This window comes from Clarias gariepinus, chromosome 3 (assembly GCF_024256425.1).
Source record: "Clarias gariepinus isolate MV-2021 ecotype Netherlands chromosome 3, CGAR_prim_01v2, whole genome shotgun sequence".
In the NCBI taxonomy this organism is placed as follows: Eukaryota; Metazoa; Chordata; class Actinopteri; order Siluriformes; family Clariidae; genus Clarias; species Clarias gariepinus.
This window is the reverse complement of record NC_071102.1, coordinates 13,376,812-13,401,159: the sequence shown is the minus strand read 5'-3', so window position 1 is coordinate 13,401,159 and position 24,348 is coordinate 13,376,812. Positions and strand designations below refer to the sequence as shown.

General features: G+C 38.9%; 1 protein-coding gene across 1 annotated transcript in view; it reads left to right on the top strand.

The window, feature by feature from the left end:
• acsf3 (acyl-CoA synthetase family member 3) overlaps window positions 1-17,501 on the top strand; it is a 57,427-nt gene extending 39,926 nt beyond the window's left edge. The window contains exons 8-10 of the mRNA XM_053493325.1: window positions 10,820-10,954; window positions 11,147-11,258; window positions 16,512-17,501. Of these exons, the coding sequence (XP_053349300.1) occupies window positions 10,820-10,954; window positions 11,147-11,258; window positions 16,512-16,629 (365 nt within the window). The 3' untranslated portion in view covers window positions 16,630-17,501. The remainder of the gene's footprint in view (window positions 1-10,819; window positions 10,955-11,146; window positions 11,259-16,511) is intronic.
• The last annotated feature ends 6,847 nt before the right edge of the window (window positions 17,502-24,348 follow it).

Here is a 24,348-nt window from a genome sequence, read left to right as displayed (position 1 = left end):
ATTCATTTCAACTCCTGAATTTTGCTTTAGCTTTGGCATTCATTCCACAACGTATTCCCACCTCACACCCATTGTTCTTAGGATAGGCTCTATGACCCTAACCTTGGTGAAGTGGAAGTTCAAGATGAACGAATTTAATAGGCGTTAAGCTTGACTTACATGTTAGCTGCATTATCATTGTACAAAAAAATATAATTCTTCAGAAAATTTTTGCTACAAACTTTTTTTTTCCCCCCTAAGATTGTAAGGAACCCTATACAAATTTCTATTCACACCATTCTTTCTATCTGGCCATTTAATCTTCCCACCTCTGCCCCCTTCTGCGCATTACACTCCCCATGGGGCACCTTTAATCAAGGCAACATCTCCATTTACCCTCTTTTCCTGGGTGGATGCTACTCCACCTTTCCAGTTCACGACACTGCCATCTGCTCATCTGCAAATTGACACACGGCACCAGGTTTGGACCCCGAAAGCACTGAAGCTATGATGACTTCAGCTGTGAAGCCAGGTACTGTAGCACTGACAGCAGATTTATCTGGTTTATCCAGGCCATAATAAAAGTGCGGAGAGCAAACAGTGCAGGACAAGGAAGCACGTCAGGATGTACTTGTTTTAGTGTTTCGAATCAAATCACACTTCAGAGATGTTTTTTGCCTGTTTTTATAGAAAGTTACATCTTCAGCTCTTGCCAGAGTACTTGATAAGCGAGCTGCTTTGACCATTCTTTATATACACAGCAGAACTGACAATAGCTCTGGTTGCAAGTCAGATAATTTTTCATTTTTACGACTTACTTTTTTAATCAATAACTATGATGTATCATATAGAATTAAATGCAGTGCTATAACTTAGTCGTAAACTTCTTTGAGAAATCCTCCAAAATCCTAAAAGCTCTCCTGGATTCATGCCTTTCACTATGGAACTTAAATTTATGGGAGGTACAGTACGACTTCCTGAGATTAAGATCTTAATGTTTCCCAGCAAGCACCATCCTCCAATCTCAGCTACCCCAGTTATAAACATAAAGCAGTTACACTACATTGCATTAGACAAATCAGAGCTTTTTCACATAGTGTAAAAAAAAATAATCAAAAATAGAAGCAACAGTTATTCGAGATAAATATGATCAATGCTGCGATTTTCAGTCAGCGCACGTCACGTATCCATCCTCATTAGCTCCTCTAGTGAGTCGCCCGCTTCTGAGCGCTGACATTAATATTCATGTTTTGTATGGACGTGCTTCACGCGCTTTACTGCTTCTTCAGAGGGATCAATCAGCAGCATCTTCATTCATCTAGACACGATAAGCTCATTTTAATCTCTGCTCATGTTTCATGTGTGTATTATTACTGATGTGATGTTGGGTTTAAACTGTCACATCAATCAGAACTTCTTTCATAATATTGCATTGTTCTCTGGTCTGGTTTCTTAATAGTCTAGACCCACACATCCTGCATGTTAAACCACACCTTTTTCACTGCTCCATTTTTGTGGAACTTTACTTTGATTAAGCCCATAGCTAGATTATTTTACAAGTGGACAAAAGAAATGTATATATAAAAAAAACAACAGATGATTAAATCTGACACATAACTGTTCATAACAACACTTTTGTTCAACATTTAGATTTCACTTATGGTGCAGGTTAAACTTCAAGCAGATATCTAAGTACAGCAAAAGTGTAATTTAATTCTGGACAGGTGCTGTCTTGTCGTGCCTTCGACGACATCAGAGGTCTTGTTGATATTCTTGTTGTACAACAGCCTGATCTCAAGTGTGATATCGCTTTTATAAAACAGTTCTACAAACGACATTTAATATCAACAGATTATGATTAGTTTGATTATTTAAACAGTTATTTTGCCCCACCAACACATATCCTTTAGTAGTGATCGACAGTTAGTGTGAATGTAGTTTTAAATTCTTACCGGTACTACTGTATGTAGCCTAAAGTTGTAGACGGAGATGATGAACAGTCCTGAGATTTGCTCTACATTTCCACTTATTCAGCTTTAGAATATCAGTTAAATTTTGGATTCCGTGGTCGAATCCCAAATTGCGCAAAATGGAAAACTAGCGTGCTAAAGCAATCACTTGTTCAAAACACCCTAAACAAAGAAGTGCCCTTGATCTGGGGTTAACGGTTATTAGAACATTTGTAAGCGGAGAGATACATAAAGTTAAACGTCCCAGTGCTGTTACTGTATGCTCTATATCAGTGCTTATGAAATGACTCTCGTCCAATCAAATTGCTTGGTAAGAACTAATTGTTGCATAATAACATTAATAAATAAATATCACTATAATGTACAGTAGCATATAGCGTTTGATATTTTGGACAATATCGTAGTGTGTGTATGTTGAAGAGATGTTTAGAATCTCATTTACTGTATGTTGCCTGCATAAGAAAAAGGCATATGGGTTAAAACATACGGGCTGAAGATAGACAGTATCACGGGCATATGGTTTGGGACAAATCCATAGTAGACACATTGTGTGTGCGCGGAATTTTACTTGAAATACAGACTCTTTGATGGTGTTAGTATGCTACCTAGTGCACTTGAGTCTACCTAATAAAAAAAGAGTGTAGTTCGGTGCACATCCATGTGACACTGATGATGGTCAGTCTTTCAAGGTGAAGTTTATATGGATTATTCGGCGATGATGGTGTGTATTTTAGGGAGACATCAATACCTAGAAGGAATTCTAGAAGAGGTTCTCTACAGAGGACACACACACATATACACACTGTCTCTCCAGTGGGATTGTAACACCTAGAAGAACAGCATAGCAGCTTGTCAGAGCGATGTGTGTGTGCACTGATGTGTAAGAGTGCTGGACGTAGAACATGGCCTCTGTCACACTGCCCTTTTCCAGAGCTGTCAACTCGCCTACTTCCTGAGCTCGCAGCAAAATGCCCTGTTTTTGTTTGTATGCATGTCAGTGTTTAATACCCTGGGCATTCAAGATGTTGGAGTTTTTGATGTACATGTGAACCAGAAGGAAATTGTGTTATTTTATATCTCTTCAGTGTTCAGTACGTTTAATGTTTCTTCTAGTTTAGTGTTCTTTACAGGTTAGTATTCTGGACCTTTCAGTGCCATGACCTGGGACATTTAGTATTCCTTACACTTTAATGTTGTAGACATATTATTTTGTAAACTTTAGTATTCTGTGCAGTTCGCCATATTATATGGTTGTGTTCTGTACATTATAGTGTTTTATAAACTTTATTATTCTATAGAAGTTAGGATTCACTGTTCTATACACTTAAGTGTTCCATGCACCTAAAGTTTTCCTGTTCTGTACACTTCGGTAACACATGCACTTTATCATTCTTTACATTTTAGTATCCTGTACACTATAGTATTCTGTTCACATCACTCTTATTTTGCAGCGTGTGTGGTCACTGTGGACGGTTCTACTCAGTGACCATGATGATGACCCTGGATGGACTGATGCAGGCAGATTTTTTGTGATGCCTTGTGACCAAAGTTGCTTAATAATTTAGAACCTAAATGCCCTCGAACCGGTTTTGTACCTGAGTCTCCAACAACTTGAACACCTTTCCCCTTATATTTAACTTTTATTAATAGCACATAAGTGACTGATTTATGGTCATGTTATCCGTACTCAGCCAATGAGGATGGCTTACCTACCTGTTGAGTTTTTCCTTGCCACCCTCGCTCCCTGCTTGCTCATCAGGAAAAATCTGATTATAACTATCATTTACAGTATACAGATACTCCCGACTTACAAAGGAGTTCCATTCCAAGAGCACATAGTGAGACTTATACGCCTTTGACACGGATATACAATGTAAAACATACCAATCCACTTGATTAAATCTGTCCCCTTTCCTCACACACACATCTTCTGGCCAAAAACCATAATAGCGCCTAAGGAAATGATTCTCACACGTGAAATGTAACGCGGTCGTCTCTGCGCCTTTAAACCGCGAGGAGAATCCCGGACCCCATTTTGTCTCAGAGCTGTTTTCCACTGTATTGGACTGTTCTATTGAGGTTTTTTTTCGAAATTAGGATTATTCACCGTCAGGACAGCTTTACAGGATGGACAATTTTATCATTGAGCTTCCGGACTGATTCATTGAAACCGGTGAGGCTGACCAGTGTGTGCACAAAAATAATTTAGTATTTTCCATAATAATTCTGTAAAGCTGCTTGCCATGGTTAAATAGTGCAATAGAATTAAAATTTAATTGATTTGAACTTCACTGTTCTGTACACTTTGGTACAGTGGAAACCTCTACATATGAATTTAAGGCGAAATGTTGTATTGCCAAACACAATAATCTGTTCCAGCCACCCAAAAATATCACCGATATTACCCATTTACAACACTATAATTATATTTTTGCATATTAAAAACTATAAAAATAGTAATAGTAAAAAAAATAGTAAAACTAAAATATAAACACACTTTAGTATTCTGTACACTTCAGTATTCTGTATTTCCTACATTTTTACGCTTTTCCTGCACCGGCAGGAGTTTGTCTTCCGACTCTAATAGGCGTCTGATGGCGTTGCAGAAGGCTTGCAGTTTCCCGTGATTGCAGATTAACATCAGGCTCTGACTCAAATTGTTTTCGAATGACCAAATACGTTAAGCTAAAGGAATTCTGATGGATGATGGAAAAGCAATCTGTCTGCTACGGATATCATTTAGACTAAAAAATCTGTCATATTGCAGAAGGAAAATTTGATGGAATCTCAGTTTCACGGCTTTGCATTTACACCCATGGACGAATTTGTTGGTTCATCAGTGTCTAGTAAATGTGTCTACACTTGGTAATATTTACTTCTAAGATTCTCCTAATTCTATTAGTCAGGGACATTTAAAGTTATTACACATTTAATGTGCTTGGTGATTTTTATATGTATATTCTGTACAATGTACTATATAGCACAACAAAGGAAATGCGTGATTTAAGACGTACAGTAGCTCGTGTTGAACTTTCAGTTTGTTGCGTTCCTTGGCTGACATCTTTCCTTTAAACACGTCAGACGGGAGGGAGGGGGGATGAAAAACAGGGCCGTCTGTGCAGTAAGGCTTCTTATCATTTTAATTAGGAAAGTTGTTGGAGCGTATCGCCTTCCACCATGACAACAGCAGAGACAGAGAGACGCACAACCACCGCCAGCCTGTAACACAACTCCAATCAACCTCCTCTCCACTAATCAGAGCCGAGTCTCCGTCTCACCTCCTGCTCGCCATCGTGTTGCCATGTTTCTGTTCATACCTGTGTTTCTAACACATCCACACACACACACAGTGTGTCAGAATGTCGCAAAAGATCCATGACCTGCAGGTTTAAAACTTCCCGTGACCTTTGTTTCCTTCGGAGAGGGAACATTACGGATCTCTTAATAGGCTGGAAAGGCTGATAAATGCACGGCCACACTTCGCACACGGACGCACATGGACGCACACATTTAGGTGGCTTATCTTCCTCCATGTAAAACAGGCTCTCATTCCCCCTATTTCATTTCCATCAGAAGGGAATTATGTGAGTGTGACTGAATGATGCCATGCTTCGTTTGGGTGGGGTATTTCAACAAGGAGGGGGGTCATTACTACTGCACACTCTCCTGTAACCCATTCCCTTGCTTGTTTCCTTAGTTTTTTTCATCCTCTCTCTCTCTCTCTCTCTCGCTCTCTCTCTGTCTATACTGTAGCGCTCTGTACTTGTCTTGCGAAGCTCCATACCTCTTGTTTCCTTTCTGCACTTCGCTCAATTCCTCCAGTTCATCTCTCTTTGAATCTCTCTTATCCTGTCTTCCTCTGTCCCCGCTTTCTTCACCTGATCTCTTTTGTCTTCCTCTATCTTCTATCTCTTCTGCTCTCTCTATTCTTTTTCATTCTCCTTTTCCTCTGTCTCTCTTGTTTCTGTTGCTGTCGTCTCTCTTCTCTTCTCTCTCTTTCTTTTGCTTGATCTCTATTTTTCCTCACACACACTCACAATCACCCCCCCCCACACACACACCCACCACCCCACCCCGCCCTTGCAAGCCTATCAGAGAGGAGCAGCGGTGTGTGAAGAAATTCCCAATATCTAAATTTACACACTGTATCAATCTTGTTTAATAGACTGGAAAGCTTATTGCTGCGCACGGAGCGGCGAGAGGGCCGGCCGTGATAAATTGTGTCGGCGCGGCGACAGCCGCCCGTGATGTATAATGAAATATTTATGATTTATCCCGGCTAATAAACTGAAATGAAGAGCATGATGTATGGGAACAGATGGGCCCTCTATTGACGCCGGGCTTCTCAGAGTAGAGGAAGAGAGCACTGGGGGAAGGAGGGAGGAAGGAGAAAGGGACAGTTTATCGAATATGAGCTAGAGGAGGGTGTTTTTTTTTTTTTTTTTTTTTTTTTTTGGTGGAGGAGAATAAAAAAAAAGAGCATGAGAAATACAAATGTGGTGCGGGGGAAAGGACGGCAAGAAAAGGTGAAGGGAGAAGACATTGGGAAGATGGATGGATGGAGGAGGGGCTGAAGCGATCATGCTGTACAGACACGGGTCATTCAGAGTGATGGATGCACTAGAGCTGTTTCTGAAATGCCTTTACAGTGTTAGTACAGTATTTCAGCCGTCACTGACACTTGTGTGTTTTCCTTTGTGGACGGAAAGCCAAACCTAAGTAGTATATGTTTGAGTGCATGTGCTGAGAGAGTTTGTGTTTCTGTTTCTGAGCTGTCAGAGACACACCGGGACAAACTTCACTTTCCAGATTAGGGGCACTAGTGGAAAACTGAATCAAATCTGACTGTCAGTGCGATTGAACAGCAAGGAATTGGACTTTCCAGTTTAGCGAAGAAAAATCATAGGTGGTTCAAAATGGCAGCACTCTTATGCAGTGATTAGTGTTTGGACAAGTTTCAAAATTGTTTGTTTCTTTTTCTCAAAAATCTTGATTCATCCACAGAATCAGATGAGACTTAATTAGATGCCTCAAAGAAATTGGTTATAGATTTATATTCATAAAATTATGAATGAGCCCACGGTTGCAAAGTGGTCCATTACTTGAATCATTAAGAAACTTTTTAGTACATTTCCTGTCGTAAACTGGATTCAGGTTGCACATCGGAAACTTGCCATACAAATTAAACCCGTTCCGGAGGCAAGTTTTTAAGGCGAAAATTCGTCTTGCAATGCGCATTTCTCCCATATGACATAATGTAAATGCAGGAATGTTCCAGCCACCCATAATATTACCGTTATTACCAATTTCTAACACTATAAGCATATTTCTGCACATATAACCAACCTAAACTTTTTTTTACAGTATGATATAAATAAACATTTAACCTCACTTAATTTTAAATTATGATTCCTCTTGGAACCGGCTGCTTTATTAATGATGATTTCTTTCTTAATTTACACTGAAAGTGGCTCCCTTTTCTTCTTGCCTCCAGTCCTTGCTAACTTGGTTCTATGTCTTAACATAATAATAAAAAATAAATTTAGTATTTAGTCAAAATACAAAAAAATAAATCAGAAACTGGTTTCTTTGCTAAATTTTAATTCTTAAGGCGAAAATCCATAAGCGAGCACATTCGTATGCCGAGGTTCCACTATATTTAATTAATTTATTTGTCATTAATTTATTTTATTTTAATATTGCACCTCCAACAAGCAATTAGCCAGAATTCTAATTAGTTTTCACTATATAAACATGCATACAGTACATGTGCATTGCATACGTACTGTATAGTGTATACACAGTGTGTGCAGCATATGGCTCTATACCCAGGATTTAGTTCTATGTTTAAAATGTTGTAAAATATTTACCACATACTGATATCACACATGTTCATCATGAGCAAAATGATAATTAAATATTTCGTAAGATCTGCGATGCCAGAGTCCCATTTAAATTATTATTATTATTTTTTTTTTACATGGATCTAATATGACATTGAATCAAATATGAAAACCGACTTTACAGACAAACACAGAAATGGACCACTGATTAGAGCGCAACATTGAACGTCTGTCTCCTCCGATATCTGCTCTGAGCTCCATGACGATAGCTGATGAAGTAGGAAGGCAGGAGAGAGAGGGTTGCTCTTGACATTTTCTCCAAAATATCAATAATATTAGTCAATAGCGAGAAGGTTAACGTCCTTGTACTCTACTTCATCAGGTGTAATCGAGTAAGGAGCAATATTACTAATGTGAAAGCTGGCCGGTTAGGCCGATGGGAGGGGCGATGCCTAGTGTGAAAGCATACTTATAACATTATGATCTTTGCGCTATATATAATCGGTTTAGGCAAACTACAGTATATTGCGCTTTTTTTTATTTTTTTTTATTCTTTAAACTGTACCTTTAGTTCTGACATGGTGCTACACAGCTCAAAGACAGTGAGCCCTATGGTTAGTTAAAAAGCACCGGTTTGGGTGGACCCATTCGTCCCTCACACAGCTGATCTCTTAACTGCAGGCAGCTCTGGGTTTGACTAAGGCTGCAGCAGGTGTGAGCTGATTGGCTGAAGTGTCTTTTCCCTGTTGATGTGTAGATGCTTCAGGCTGTTTGGTGAGGGTTTTATGAGCGCTGTGACTCATCATCTACTGAGCATCTCTAACCAGTCACCACCTGCCAGTCACACACACACACACACACACACACACTCACACACACACACACACACAGGGTGAAAAAGCAGAATGCGTCTCACTCACTTCACACAGCTGGGGCCTGCAGCTTGTAATGATCTCCACTACACTCAACACCTTGCTATCTCTCCAGCTCGTCCTTTCTTATGCTCTTTCTTTTTTTCTTTTCCTCCATCTTTTTCCACTTTTTCCTCTTTTAACATATCTCTCATTTTTTTTCTTTCCCTTACACGCTCTGTCTCTGTGTTGCTTCCTGTCTTTGCTTTTCTCTCATTTCTCTTTTTTTTTCAAAATTTCTCACTTTTCAACATCTCTCTCCCCCCCTCTCTCTTTCTCTCTCTCCATCCACAGTGACCCATTTTCTCTCCTCATCATTGCTCTGTCCCACCTGAGCCCCGTCATCATTCAGTGAGTGCTCTTCTCACCTCTCCCTCTCTCTCTCTCTCTCTCTCTCTCTCTCTCCCCCCCCTCTCTCTGGCTCTCCCCGCAGTCCTCTGCTCTGTGAAAGGAGAGGAAATAGGTGTTACACTTTCTTTCGTTAGTGTTTGATGGGTTTTCTGCTGCCTGAGTGCCTCTTTTTGCCGGCCTTCCAATCGTGTGTGTGGGTGTGTGTGTGTGTGAGAACAATTAAGGAGTTTCCAGTTGACTAGCTCTGTATGATCCCGACTGGTTCAGGATTTTCCACAAATCTTATTAAAGTCACCCAAAGGATTTCCTTCATATTGATCTCTATAAAGGTCATCTTGTATGTGAACGCATATTGATGGATCGTGCGCTCCAGAATTATTGGCACCCTTGGCAACAATAGGTATTGAAAGCTTGGTAAAAAACGACTTTGGTTGATTTTATAATGATTTATTTTATGCAATGAGCTTCCTTTGTTTTGCATCTCATGGTTTTATCCTTAACGATGCATACAGTAAATTCTATTTCGATCACGCCACCACGCTTTGTGCACTTTAAAATCTAAATTTACATAGATGATGTGTTGAAGATGAAGTGCCTGTCTGTTACATGTTTATTGAGCTGTAATGTAATGTTTTATTAACACAGTTACAGTACATTCCGATTCAGGGGAAGCTCAGTGGTTAAGGCATTGGAATACGGTTCGGAAAGGTCCCAGGTTCAAACCCCACAACCATCAAGTTGCCACTGTTGGGCTCTTGAGCAAGGCCCTTAACCCTCACCTGCTCAGATGTATTTTGGGATGGGAAGTCGCTCTGGATACGAGCATCTGCCAAATACTGTAAAAGTAATGTGTGCTATGCTTTTGGATTAAGTCAGAGTTGGCCAAGTGTGTGTGTATTTATCAATAATGCCGTGCTATTGTTTTACAGTACATGATCTATCTTTTGTACCTTTTAACCTAGTTAACTTGCTTAAGCCCAAGCAAGTTAACAGTTGTGTTAAGTCAGCTTTTTAACTTTGTAACTTCTTTAACTTATTTTTTATTAGAGTATACAAATTCACACTGTACGATGTAGTTCAGTGCTTACATAGTGGTTGTTGTACTTCTACAATCCTCGGAACACAAAAGCTACATATAGTGAATATTCATTGACTGTATACTTTACTAAGAACACCTACACACCTGGACAGGAATCCAAAGATCCTATCACTGAATCATGTTTCCACAGCACAATGCAAATCCAAGTCAAGAGCTTCAGTTGAAGTTCATGTCAACCATCAGAATGAAAAAAGCACCAGATGTCTTTCTACCTGACTTTCATCGTGGCTTGGTTGTTGGTATCCAGCAGGGTCGTTTAAGTGTTTCGAAAACTGATGATCTCCTGGGATTTTCACACACAGCCGTCTTTAGAGTTCAGAATGGAATAGACCAAATCTTTGGATTCTTGTTTTTAGCTGACAAAAATGGAATCTAATGGGGTCTTCTGCTGTTGTGGACCATTCAGCTCAAAGTTGAACGTTTTGTACATGCTAGGATCCTTAAATTTTTATTAAAAATTTTGATTTAAAAGAGTGCTCATATTATTGTTTTTTACTTACCGTCAGTGTGAACCAGTCTGGATCTTTTTCTCTTAGGTGTTTCCACCCACAAAACTCAGCCTTTTTCTTGATGTTGTTATTTTTTGTATCATTTTGCTCTTTAAGTATTCCTAATAAAGTGTATAGTGGACATTCAACCAAAGTTGGCCCTGTGTCTTGGTTTCAGGAGACACTGCGATGTATAAAGATGGTGTCTTCTGGATCATGGGACGAACTTCTGTAGACATAATAAAGAGCGGCGGTTACAAGATCAGCGCTCTGGATGTGGAGCGCCATCTGCTGGCTCACCCTGACATCTCAGGTATGTGACAAATGCATTTTGGGAGTGGAGTCGTAATATGCGATTGGTTTGGTAACAAAAAATTGGTTGGGGTCAATATAGCGAAATTGTCACACTAGTTGTCCTATAAAAAGTAAACTGTTTAAAATATCCAGTGACGGAAATCATAAGTGCACCATAGAAATCATATGCTTTCTTCTTTTCTTATGGAAGATGTGGCTGTAATCGGGGCACGGGACTCCACATGGGGGCAGAAGGTTGTAGCTATTGTGCAGATGAAGAATGGGAAGACTCTCTGTCTTTCTGAGCTGAAGGCCTGGGCCAGGTAACTCCTTAATAAAATCTTTAAACCGTCCCTTTACTAGCAACACCCCCTCTATTTAACTAAATATGGCGAATGACAGACTTTTTAGAGACAAGTGGCAGATCAGTATTGCTCTGAGATCAGTATTGCTCTGAGAAGGAAAATATAAGACATAAACCTGAAATGTTCCAAATTCATTTGATGGTAGTATTGTGCATCACCATCATTTTGGTATGTTTAAAAATATTATGGACAGGATGCATTTCCTGAATTAAAATAAAATACCACAATCATCGGAACTGTTAAAACTAGCGTCTTTTTCCATTCTCTTTGGATTGCCGTATTAAGAGAGAGAGAGAGCGATACATAATTAGGTATGCTCACTGTCACATAATGGACAAGATCAATATATATTTTGTGCAAAGTGCAAGCAGTGACTCCAGAAGGACTAGCTATAACAGCTTAAGTAAAATGGGGCACCAGAATGAATCAGACATCAGGACTCCATGGGAAGTAAAGCAACCAGCCACTTCACAGTCAGCAAACTCATGAGTGAATTAATGACGGTGAGGGTTGACATTATCCAGACATACCAGTTCACCAGAAAGCTCTATGCCCATGAGTTCCCCAGATCTGCTCCTTTACCTAAGGGAAAACTATTCACAGGTCTTTACTATTACTATTACATTTTTAGCCTAGACTTACACCGAGGCTGTGTCTAAGTCACTAATTAGAACACTACTTAGAAGGCAAGTCGTTCTATATATAATTGTCTCACTAAAAAATAATACAAAAAAAATGCTCTAGCCCCTGCTATAGTGTTCATTATACAAGGTACCAACAAACAGCCTACACCTGTTGATCAAAAGTAGTTGTGGCAGATCATAAAATACCAGCAGGTCTTTAAAATAAACAGATGTAATAAACTTCTAAAACAGTGAAAGTTGATGACAGTTCATTTACGTTTGTAACCTTAATTTTACAGTCTTACACTATAATGCCAAAAGTATTCGTTCGCCTGTCTACATAGGAACTTGATTAACATCCAATACTTAATCCATAGGGTTTAATATGATGTTGGCTCACTCTTTGCAGCTATAACATACAGCATGTCTTTATGGAGCTTGCTTTGTGCACTGGTGTGCAGTCATGTTGAAACTGGAAGGGGCCATCCGCAAACTGTTCCCACAAAGTTGGGAGCATGAAATTGTCCAAAATGTCTTGGTATGCTAAAGCATTAAGAGCCCAACTCCTGAAAAATAACCCCACACCAGGTCCAACATGACTGCGCACCAGTGCACAAAGCAAGGTCCATAAAGACATGGATGAGCGACTTTGGTGTGGAAGGACTTGACTGGCCTGCACGGAGTCCTGACCTCAACCCGATGGAACACCTTTGGGATGAATTAAAGCGGAGACTGAGACCTCACAAATGCGCTTCTTAAAAAATGGTCAATAAACACACTCCCAAACCTTGTGGAAAGCCTTCACAGAAGAGTTCAAATGGACAGAAGGACCATCAATATATTAAACCCTATGGAGTAAGAATTAGAAGTTATTTAAGGACAATCAGAGACAATTTTGTTCAGGATTTACACACTCAGTTATAGGACATTTTACAGTTATGTTTCTGTTTTGTCAGTCAGGGGCATGATACGTCATTTATTACAACAACAAAAAAAAATCAGAAAAGTAAAGCATCCTGCATGAGAAAAGACGGATAGTTGCATGAAGTGTCTGAGCATGTTCAGACTGCTGTGTCCTTGAACATCTTGTCTGGAAAACATTCTAGTCAAAGTAAATGTTTTATGAAATGTTTTAGTTATTTAGTTACTGTTTTCACAGCTTTAACCGAAAAACCTTCAACGCTGATCCTTAGTATTAGAGCTCAAGTCCACATTCTTCCCAAACCCCACCTCCACTTCAGGAAGTTCTGCAAACACCGAATGCATTTGTAAACTTTCTTTCTCATGCTCCAAATACTCACTCTCAATCTGTCAGCTGATGAAACATGCCGATGATGAAATGTTGTGTTTATTTCGACGTATGCAGCACCGAGTTAAAACAGCATGAGGAGTGTGTTGTGAAGTAAGTGAGTGTGTGTGTGTGCGCTGAGGTGCGCAGTCTTGCGTCAGAGCGTGGCGCGTGTTGAATCACGCAGCAGGCTGACGGTCCCTCCGGGGCCACTGCCAAATCGATGTGGATGTTCAAGAACATGGCTTTTTGAGCGAGTACACTTTTTTTTTTTTTTCCTTCACCCCTCACACATCCTCAGCTGCTCGAATGCATGTAAGCAGCTGTGTGCTGATGTGGTGGGTGCGGGGCAGTGAATAAAGGGATAGAGCCAAGATGTCTCTCTCATCACAAGCACTACGTTTGGCTGCTGTTTTCTTTTTTTTTTTTCACTTTATACAGTGCACACTTCATCTCTCACCCATACATCATTTTATTTGTGTCATTTTCTTGCACATTTGCTCCAAAACTCTATGTGGTATGGGGTCTTAGTGCCATTGCTATTTTTTATTGGTTGTACACCACGTGTGTGTGTGTGTGTGTGTGTGTGTGTGTGTGTGTGTGTGTGTGTGTGTGTGTGTGTGTGTGTGTGTGTGTGTGCTTGTTTTTACGAGTGTGAAGCTGTAGTATTGACCTATATCACACTATACAGGGTATTTGTGAATCCTTAAAAAGTATTAGTATTAGTAATGTACTGCAGTGTTCTATGTCAACATGTTTTTAACAGGAAATCTGTTTATCTTTGGTGAGAGTTACTGTATATGAATCATTCAAGCATAAAGAATTAGCTAAATTAAGGCATAACCCAGTAAGTAACAGGTGCAGGTGATGACAGATGATCAGGCCGGTGATTAGTAAACTGGTGATGCTGAATGCTGAGTGGTTGGAACAGACGAGAGGGGAAATGAGGTTGCTGCTGTGATTGTTGAATAATCAAGCCATTATGCTGAATGTGATGAAACAGAATAGCAAATACAGTATAATGCTGAGAAACCTCTGTAATTGACAGATTATTGTTTTTGGTAAGACATTGAAAAGATCGTACAGCTGTATTTAGTTTAAAGATGCCTGCAGTTGTTCTTGTTATTTCGGCTGCTCCCACTAGAGAACGCCACAGTGGATTGTCTGTTCCACAGATTTTGATTAGCATTGGTGTTACGCCCGATGCCCTTCCTGATGCAACCCTAGGATTTTTACACAGGGTTGGGATCAGCTATAAGGGTATCTTCGACCCCAGTGGCCGTGTTTGCGTCATTGTATTGGACAAGGACTTGAGGATGGATATAGTACAAAAGTCTTAAGCCACCGCTTATTTCTTTATATCATGCTTCCAACGAGCCAGACTTTCTTGTATTTTTAATATAGTGTTGAGAAATAGTTTTCTGGGTGTCCTGAAGGATTTTTTTTCTACTTTTCTTTTCTGTCCAGTCCATGTACCTAACCGGTTTTGAAGGTTTTACCTATAAATCATTCAAGCATAAAAACATCCAACTTAAGTCATGGGGTAGTGAGAAACAGATTCAGATGATCAGGCCTGTGATTAGTAAACTGGTGATGCTGAATGCTGAGTGGTTGGAACAGACGAGAGGGGAAATGAGGTTGCTGTTGTAATTGTTACATAGTCAACACATTTTGAAATGGTACAGTATCTTAAATATGTGTGTGATCTTATGAAATTGGTTCCCATTTCTTTAATTGGATCTACATTATTTGACTGAATTTGATATGGAGAAATGAGGGGTGGCTCAAGACTTTTGCACAGTGTTGTACAGTATACTGTATACAAACCACAAATAAGGCTATACCTAACCGTAACCATAAGGTTAAAGGAATTTAAATGGTTAATGTAGATGATTTTCCCTTCACCCTAAGTTCTATTTGAACAGCCAATTATTTTTATTCAGAGGTTTTTAATGTGAATCAATAAACCAATAACAATTTAGACAGTAACGACTAGTTTATTGTTTTGTTCTTTACTACTCGCTTTAAATTCTGAATTGTGTAAATCAGTGGTAAAGATTTTTTTTTTTTTTTTTTTTGTCAAAACACCCAATACATCTGGAAAATTTCCATTCCACCCACCATCCACAAACAAACGATATTGTACATTTGTTGCCACTGCTATGGATCAGAGTTCTTCTTCCCAACATCTGCTACCAGAAATGTCTTCATTACAGTAACAGAACTGCTATGCATATGTTCTTAGTTACATAGTCCTCGCGAGTGCTCTGCATTTAAAAAATCCTGTACATATCTTGCGTGTTTGCTTTTGTTTAAAGGCATGGTGAGTACACCATGTATATTAGATACTGTACCTAGATACCTCCGTTTCAGCAACATATTCATCACAGGGTCCAACTTATATGTCTCATCAAAATCAAGTTAGTCATAAATTCCTTTAATTATAAACACGAATACACACCCATGCATGTGCACATAGACACAGAATGCTCATTCCTCAGTGCTCCAGCTCCAACTGTCATCTCTGGCAATTGTCTTTCTTTATGTTGTATTCGGAACGAGAGACGAGATTCGATGACCCCAACACGCACATGCACAGCAACAAAACAGACAGTGAGTCTAACATGTGTGAAAGGTAAATTGATTGTCTGCATAGAGAACACAAGAGAACAAAACAAAAAAAAAGAAAAGAAAATAAAGAAACACAAACAGACGCTGTGCTGGAAGGGACGTGTGATGAAGAAACAGAACACACATACACACAAAAAAAAAAAAAAAAAAAACACTCCAGGACTTACAATAACAACCATGCCTTCACAAAGTCTACACATTTAATTAACTCAGCACTCGGCTCTGGGTTTTATTTTTTTATTTTATTTTCATGGTAATTTTATTGTTTATGGAATTAATTGAATTGTACATGTCTTTAAGCGATCTGAAACACAACGTGCCGAAGCTGGGTGTAAAGATATGAGGATGTGCTGAGAATAACTCATATTTCACATTACTTTCTCCAGCATCACTCTATTCTGTTTGTCTCCGTCTGTTTGTCTGTTCATTTCCCCATCTCCTTTTCCACCCTAAAGCCATGGGGGGTGCAAATTTTTGCTTTTTACTGTAATATGTTGTACCATATTGCCGAGCTAATATGTAGTGATGCAACTGCAATATAGTATTTTTTTATACTTTGATATAGATATTCAGAATTGTTTAAATGGAGGTACGATAAAAGTTACATTAAAGAAAATTCCGTGCAGACTTCATAACAAGTTTGTGTGTGTGTTTTATCTTTTTTTTTAGAAAGCACATGGCCCCGTACACCATCCCCACCGGTCTGATTGTGGTGGAGGAGATACCTAGGAACCAGATGGGTAAAGTGAACAAGAAAGACCTGCTGCGGCAGTTCTTCCCGCACTGACAGGCTCCTCTGCTGACCTGGGGTCAGTGCTGCTGGTTCAGAGCTGATCCAGGATCAGCTCAGAAAAAGGAACACCAGCAGACTTAGACTTTTCTTTGCATTCGAGTTAAGCAGCACCGTCAGCTCCTGTAAGGAAAGAATTTCTGTACGTATCTGACTGATTCGTTTCTCTCTAGGCCAGGTTACTTTACAATAATTAGTACAGTAATTATTATTAATTATTAGTACACTTAATTATTATTAAGGGGAAGTATTAATAATTTGTCTATTTGAATGTACAAGATTTGCATCTTTTAACCAGAAAATAAATTGCATAATAATGCTTGTTGCCTAGCAGTATTAACCGGCCAGGTGACTACATTCAGGCGACTCATTCAGATAGGGGTGTGTGTGTATGTGTGTAAGAGAGATGCAGCTGTTGTGATAAATTTATAAATTTTATAAATTTTCATTAATAATTATTAGTGATATTGTCTATTGAGGTGCTGATCTATTTAACACTTAAATTATTTACCAATGGGTTCAGATACAGTATCTTCCAGGCCATATCATAGACACAATTTGGGCCAGTAGCATAAAGAACAATGCCGTATTTGGCTTCATGAGCATCTGAAGTGACCCACGCCTTCCCAGAAGGCTTTGCATTAAGGGAGGTTGTACAACCCTGGTAATCTTGGAGTGAAAAGAAAAATAAAGTAAATAAGAAAAAGGAAATATGTATTTTTATATGTATGTACTGTATCTCAAATAAAGAAAAAAACAGGTTTTAATGAATTAAACAGTTATGTTAAGGTTTAGTTAAAATGCAAATACAGAAAATATAGAAATGGTAAGATTTTTCAAATCTTTTCATTTATTATAATAAGCTATGAAAGGAGTAATTCATCATTACATGAATATGTATAAACAATCTTTCATATTTCAATTGTATGGTAAATTAATTGTTCAATAAACGATGAGAGTAGAATTGAAATCCTTTCGGACAAGATCATGTGACTTTTTTTCCCTCCACATACCCTTACCTGACAACAACCACTTCAGGAGATGAGAACCTTTCTCAGTTTCACCTTGGAGGGAAAAAAAAAAAGTGATGACTATATTTAATAGCATATTGCACCACAGTTAAAGGATAATTGCTTCACTTCTGCACTGTCTACAGAAGGACGCTGCTGTTCTCTAGTCCTAAAAGACAAATAAAGGACATCTCCAGGGCCTTTTCAGAGAAACTTCAGTTCAGTGTTCAGTCTTTCCCTCGAGACGTACAAGCAGTCTGCAAGTTTGTTCCTCAGGTCAGACAAGTGTGTTTGTGTGTGTGTTGGAAGAGTGTGGCACATTTTACCCTCTGCGTGTCCTTTTTGAAACTATAATCGCTCAGACATTGTGTATTTCTTTTACAAAAAATAAGTTCTATTAAATACATACTCTAAAACGAATGGTTGGTGTATCATTAGCATATTGTTAAGTGTAAAACACTCTGCAGTTCCATTGTATTGTATTGTATCATACAGTTTAGCGTTTGTGTTGTAATTTGTGACCGCAGTTTGTAAGTGATTGGCAACCCAGACGATTGGCAACCCAGAATGGCACCAGGGACATTACGCTGTTAAACTACAATAGGGAGAGAGTGAACAGAGGCAGCCATGCAGAAGACAGTGAGAGAGACAGTAGTTATCTGTTTCTCTCCCTATCTCTCTGTCTCTTTCCCCTGGCTGCAGTCACCAGAGAGCTGATTAAGAGAGTAGGACTATCGATTTCGGTGTGTGGTGTGAAAGGCTGAGGTGTGCTGAGGCATGGAGGATTGTGGACAGGTTTGGGCAAGCAGGTAAAAATCCCTCAAACCCCCACTTGTCCACAAACTTTCCTTTGCCCCCTAAACCTCTTTGTGCACTTTGAATGTGCCTTTCAAAACTCACCCACTCCCCCCTATTTGCCGCCTAAACCCATCCACCAACTTGTCGACTAACTGCCCCCACCACGAAATTCCAAATAATCTCCCCCAGACCTACACCTGTCCATCTAAATCACTGCTGCCCCCTAAAACCCTTCTCAAACCCTCTAACTAGAGCTTAAACCTGCTAGCAAACCTCTGCCTGCCCCATATTTGATCACGCCTATAACTTCCCTGAACCTCTATTTTTACCCCAAACACCTAAAGCCAAAACACTTCTGCCCTGCCTGCTCCAGTAAACAAACAAAAAAGTATATTTCCTTCTGGATCAATAAAGTGTCTGTCTGTCTGTCTGTCTGTCTTTGAAAATTGCTCCCAAACGTTCACCTGCTTTTAAAACGTATTTTGAACATTCAATACCCCCCCAAAACCCCTTCCCCCATGCCTCCGCAAGCAACCACGAATCTCCCCAAACCTGCCTCCAAACTAAAAAACATATGACTATTCCCTTGCCTCTCCACCTGCCCAGCTTCCACTTATTCCCAAATTTTCATGTCCCCAAAATCCTGCCTCAAACTCTCCACCCACTCTGGCTCCCAGTTCTTCAGGCAGGCTTGGTGGTAATGAGGATGTGTGTGTTTGTGTTTCAGCATGTGTGTGTGGTTTGGGGCTTTACTCCCCAGGGCTCTGAGATGATGGAGTGTGTGCAGCGTCAGTCAGACACTCCTGGAATAAACACACCCACCCACACAAACACACTCACACTGCCTTGCTTGCCTGCCTACTGAAGCGTGTGTGAATCTGTCTGCAGATGGACGCTTATTGGGCCCCAGGGTCCTGTGGAGAGAAGGGCAAATGTTATACCGGACTTGTCCAACACACACACATTTCAAAAACTCAAGCAAATGCCAGCACGCGCTGAAGCTGATTGGCTGTGAGTGCTGACATGTGGTTGAGTTAAATGTGACTGTATGCTATTAATTCACCAGTGTGTTGGGTGAGTGATCAGTGTTTTAACTCCACACTCCTGTTCAAGGTGCCCCCATTCCCCCCTCACCAAACAACTCCCTCTTTTTAGAGTTCATCCATCTCGGTTCCATGTCACATGAAAGTGACTTGCTCAGAGTGATCCAGCGAGCGGTTGATATTGGGGTGTCTTTGAACTTTTGAAGTGATCGTGTCGCATGAAGACAAGTCAGGGGCAAAGGACGAAGACGTAACAGCGGTTAAGGGCGAACAGAGAGAAGAAGAAATAGCCTCAGTGAACACACATGTACACAATTATAGAACACAAAAAAAGTGTAAAAACACACTGCTGTAACTTGAGGGATTCAGAGAGAGATGTGTGATATGACAGCTCTCAGAGGGTACAGTGCCTCAGAGGCAACAACTTGCCTTTTTGCAGTCCTCAGTGCGCTCCAGCAAAAAGGCGCTTCCTCTTTTTATTCCTTTATGCGCTTCATTTATTTTTGAATTAAGAGCATACAGTCACATTTAACTCATTCACATGTCAACACTCACAGCTATGAGTATTATTGTTTAGTTGTCTGTATACAGTATGTTAGGCCCCATAGTTTAGCTTTAATGCTGATACTTTACATACAGTCTCCAAGCTTGCAAAATAAAATTCATAACTGTAGCTAAAATCATCATGATCATCTACATAATCGTCTACCAGAAGATTTTAGAACTGCTTTCATCTGCTGACGAGCTTTATGGAGATGCTGATCTCTTTTCCTGTAAAACGTGCCCACAATACCAAAACTTCCACTAACTGGTTTGCTGATCATCATATTAGTGGGCGTGATTGCCCAGCCAACACACCTGACCTGAACCCCATAGAGATTCTATAGGCTTATTGTCAAGAGGAAGAACAGAACCACCAACCCAATATAGACAAGCAGAAGGCTGCTATCAAAGCAACCTGGTCTTCAATAATGCCTCAGCAGTGCCACAGGTTGATGGCCTCCATGCGTTTTCATGTTGATACAGTATTTTTTGCTAAATAAGACTGACATTTATGTATTGTAAATCCTTTTTTTTTTTTTTTTTTACAAAAAGGCTTCAAATATTTCACTTGATGTGTAATAAATCAAGAATATATTGTATATTGTAGTTTCATTTTTCAATAAATTTTTTTTAAAAACCTTCACCATGATATTCCTTTTTTTAATGCATGTTATATTACATAAAAAATGACAGTTGCAGAGCATTTTGTTAAATGATTTTATTTTGGAAAAAATCAATAAAACTATCCATACCCATTTGTAAATTTGCCATTTAAAACCAGGTAAAACACACGACAAATGTTCTGTACCAGGTAAAAAAAAAAAAAAAGAGCTGATATAAAACAATACACAATATATTTACTATATGTGGCATTCAAGTCAAACCAATTGATATTTAAAAAAGACTTCAAGTACTGTAAAACACAGGTGTAAGTGAATTAGTGTAGCAGGGGATTATATAGAGAAATAAAGAGTTTATAACTAAAAAAATAACTTTTTACCATTTTCAGTTATTGGAGATATTCTACATAACCAATTGGCTTGAACACCCCTCAGACTTAATAACTATATGAGTAATAATATATGTATATCAAAGCAAATTTTGCCTTAAGAAATGATGGAAACTCGGATGATTCGTTCCACAACTCAAAATATTCATATAAAAAATATGAATATGAAATATAAAGTAACAATAAAACAAATAACCCTGCATTTTACCTTTACAAAAGAACCCAATAAGGGTTATTGTAGTCGGCTATTTTGACTATCACTAATGAAATCACTGCTATCTGTTGGCTCACTGGAATCTTTTTCCTTTTGTGTGGCTTTAACAAGCAACCTATCCAATGGCACTTGCTTTTGAGGATTTCACAGAAATGTGACATTGCATTGTCATTAAACAGATTCATCACTCACACTGCTACGGCCTTTTTAACCTTTTTTTTTTTGATTGGGCCTTTGTTGCAGTACAGTTATTAAAGGACAGTTACTACACTTGGATACAAAATTGTAAAAATGCTTTATGCACACATACATCGTCACAATGTTGTATTAAATACTTTATGCATATACTATAATAGTGTAATAGTATAGTTAATTAGTGTTTAAAGTAGTAATGACACCTGTGATGGTCTGAGAAAGGTATAGTATATATATTATTATCCAGTATAAATCGAAGTTGTATGATTTATACCTTTACAGTTTCAGTGAACAAGATTATTTATTGCACATTTTATTAGTATGATCCTCATACACTTATTTGCATGTCACCTCTCATCTCTGTTGTCGTGATCGCTGTGATCTATTTTTATTGATGGACCAAGGCTATCACACTAAACTCCTCACTGCCACGATGATCAATATTAAATTATCATGTTCCAGCACTCATAACTCGGTACGCTAGACAATAGACAGAGACAGGGTCATGGGAGAATAAATAGCAGGCAGAGTGGCTAATGATCCATCATCCCAGACGAGCTCCGACACCCTGGAGCTTCACCCGCTGACAGCGTCATTAATAAATGCAGCTCGGAGCACGATCGATCGCACTGATGGATGATCGCAGCCGCAAATACTATAAAACACCTGGCCATCAATCTATAGAGGACAACCCATCCACAGCACATCCACACATCAGTGTACCTCACACACTATCCAACACATCATGTATATGCAATATACAGTACCAGGTTACCAGGGGGGAGTGTACAGCTGAAGTGATCATTTTTATATTTATTGGTTGATCTGTGCCTAAAAGTTGGTGTTTAATCTATGTCACCCAGTTGATAGATGACATTGCTATGTGTTAATGCTAAACATGTTGATCTAATCTAGAAGCCATTTGTGCCTGTCTAAGTCCATTAGCCCTGGTTAAATGAACATTATTTAACTAAAAGACATTCATTCACTCATTGATTCATCTTCACTAAGCGCTTTATTCGAGTCAGGGTCAGAGTAGATGGGTGAAGACGGTGGGCAAGGTGGGAATACACCACAGGAAGGACACAAGTCCATAGCAACCCACCACTCTTGTTTACATCTAGAATAAATTTATCTTTATCAATCCAAGTACTGGCATGTTTTTGGCAGGGAGAAGGTAGTGCTGGAGGACTTGAGTCTGGACTTTGCAATCGAGACATTTTCTGCATTGATTTGGCCTTGGATTTATTGGAATTGTACCTGGACTTTTCTCAATAGTGCACCTTGGTCTCTCTAAATATAGACTTTGTCTCAAACAAGATTTTGTTAAGGAGTAATGTTTGTGTTGCCCTTTTCTTGCCCATACACAAAGCATGACAATGATTTAAATTTATAGAAAATAAAATTAAAATTAATTTAAATTATTTGCCTCAAAAATTACTTAGCAGTGACTTTGCCTTGACTCAGTCTTGCCTAGTCCTAGTCTTGGAATTGTTCTTACCAAGTGGCAACATCTGGTTCTGAAAAAAAGAAGCCAACGCAGAATTGCTAAATCTTGCAGTTCCACAAATGGCCACTAGTAGCTTGCTCCAAAAGTGAGTCGATCCACATAAAGCGCAACTTTGCAACAAAAATAAACATGTTTCAGGTTTCAGTCTCCAATAGATTTCATCAAGATTTCCATTCATGACAACTGTGTGGAGGATATATATATATATATATATATATATATATATATATATATAGTAACTTGGCTTGACATTAAGCCATAAGGTTATACAAAATTAGGGGCGTGGCCAAATTGAGTGACAGCTGCATTGCAGGTCTGAAACGAAAAACAAATATTAATTTTTACAATGTTAATAAGTAGTTTAACTTACTCCAAAAATGTAGGAGTTGATATGGGACAACGTGTAGGGTATGGAGGAGGAAGTTCAATCAAATGCAAACTAATGTTACCCTCCTAAGCATTGTAGTTAACTTGCTAGGGTGTGGTAACTGATGTACATAGTTTTAACCAATAGCCAGGCTTGATTTTTCTGTGTCCATTTGCCCATGCTCTTCCACTCTTCAAAAAAACCTGTCAGCCACAACATGGAGGGTTTGTCTGGTATTTTTTATATACAGTCTATAATCTCGCCTAAAGCACTAGATGTAGGAAACCAGAGAAGCCAGATGAAACCCCCAATGGATGCTGGGAGAACAAGCACAGAAACTTAACAGCAACCCAGAACCCTGGAGCTGTTAAGTGTCCAGGCTACATTACAATTTGAATATGAACTTAACACGACAATTGACAGAGCTTATTCCAACATGTACAGTAGTTGTGTTTGTCTGGAGAGTGTGTTTGGTAGAATGACGTAACCATGGTAAAGTGGTAATAGTGTCAGGATACTTACTGGGTTGTTGGGGATCCTTTTAGACATTGCAACTTTTACGAATTAATCTTTTTTTCTTCTTCTTTTTAGTTAAACAGCATTAACAGTATCGTTTAAAAAAAATAATAGGAAATAATGCCATTTTTATAAGGTTTGGTTTCTAAAACAAGGTTTTGTGGGGTTTTTTTTAAGCACAGAGTTTTAAGTAAAAATACACAAAATGTAGTTAACAAGCATAAAGGGTTGTCATAAGGACATTCATTATAAGGCTTAATTAGTTTATTGTTCAAGAAATCATTTTCCTTCTGTCTATAATTTGTGTACCAGGATTGTACTTTTCTGTCCAATATTTCATATATTTTAAGTATTTTCTTTAGGATGATGCAACTTCTTGTTAAAAATATGACTTGTGGAATAGAAATACAGTATGTTCACAGGGTGCAGACTGGAAATATTGGGGAATTATTCGTAAGACTTTAGAAGTATTAAGTTTTTTATTTATTTTTTATTTTTAATTGGGACAGGT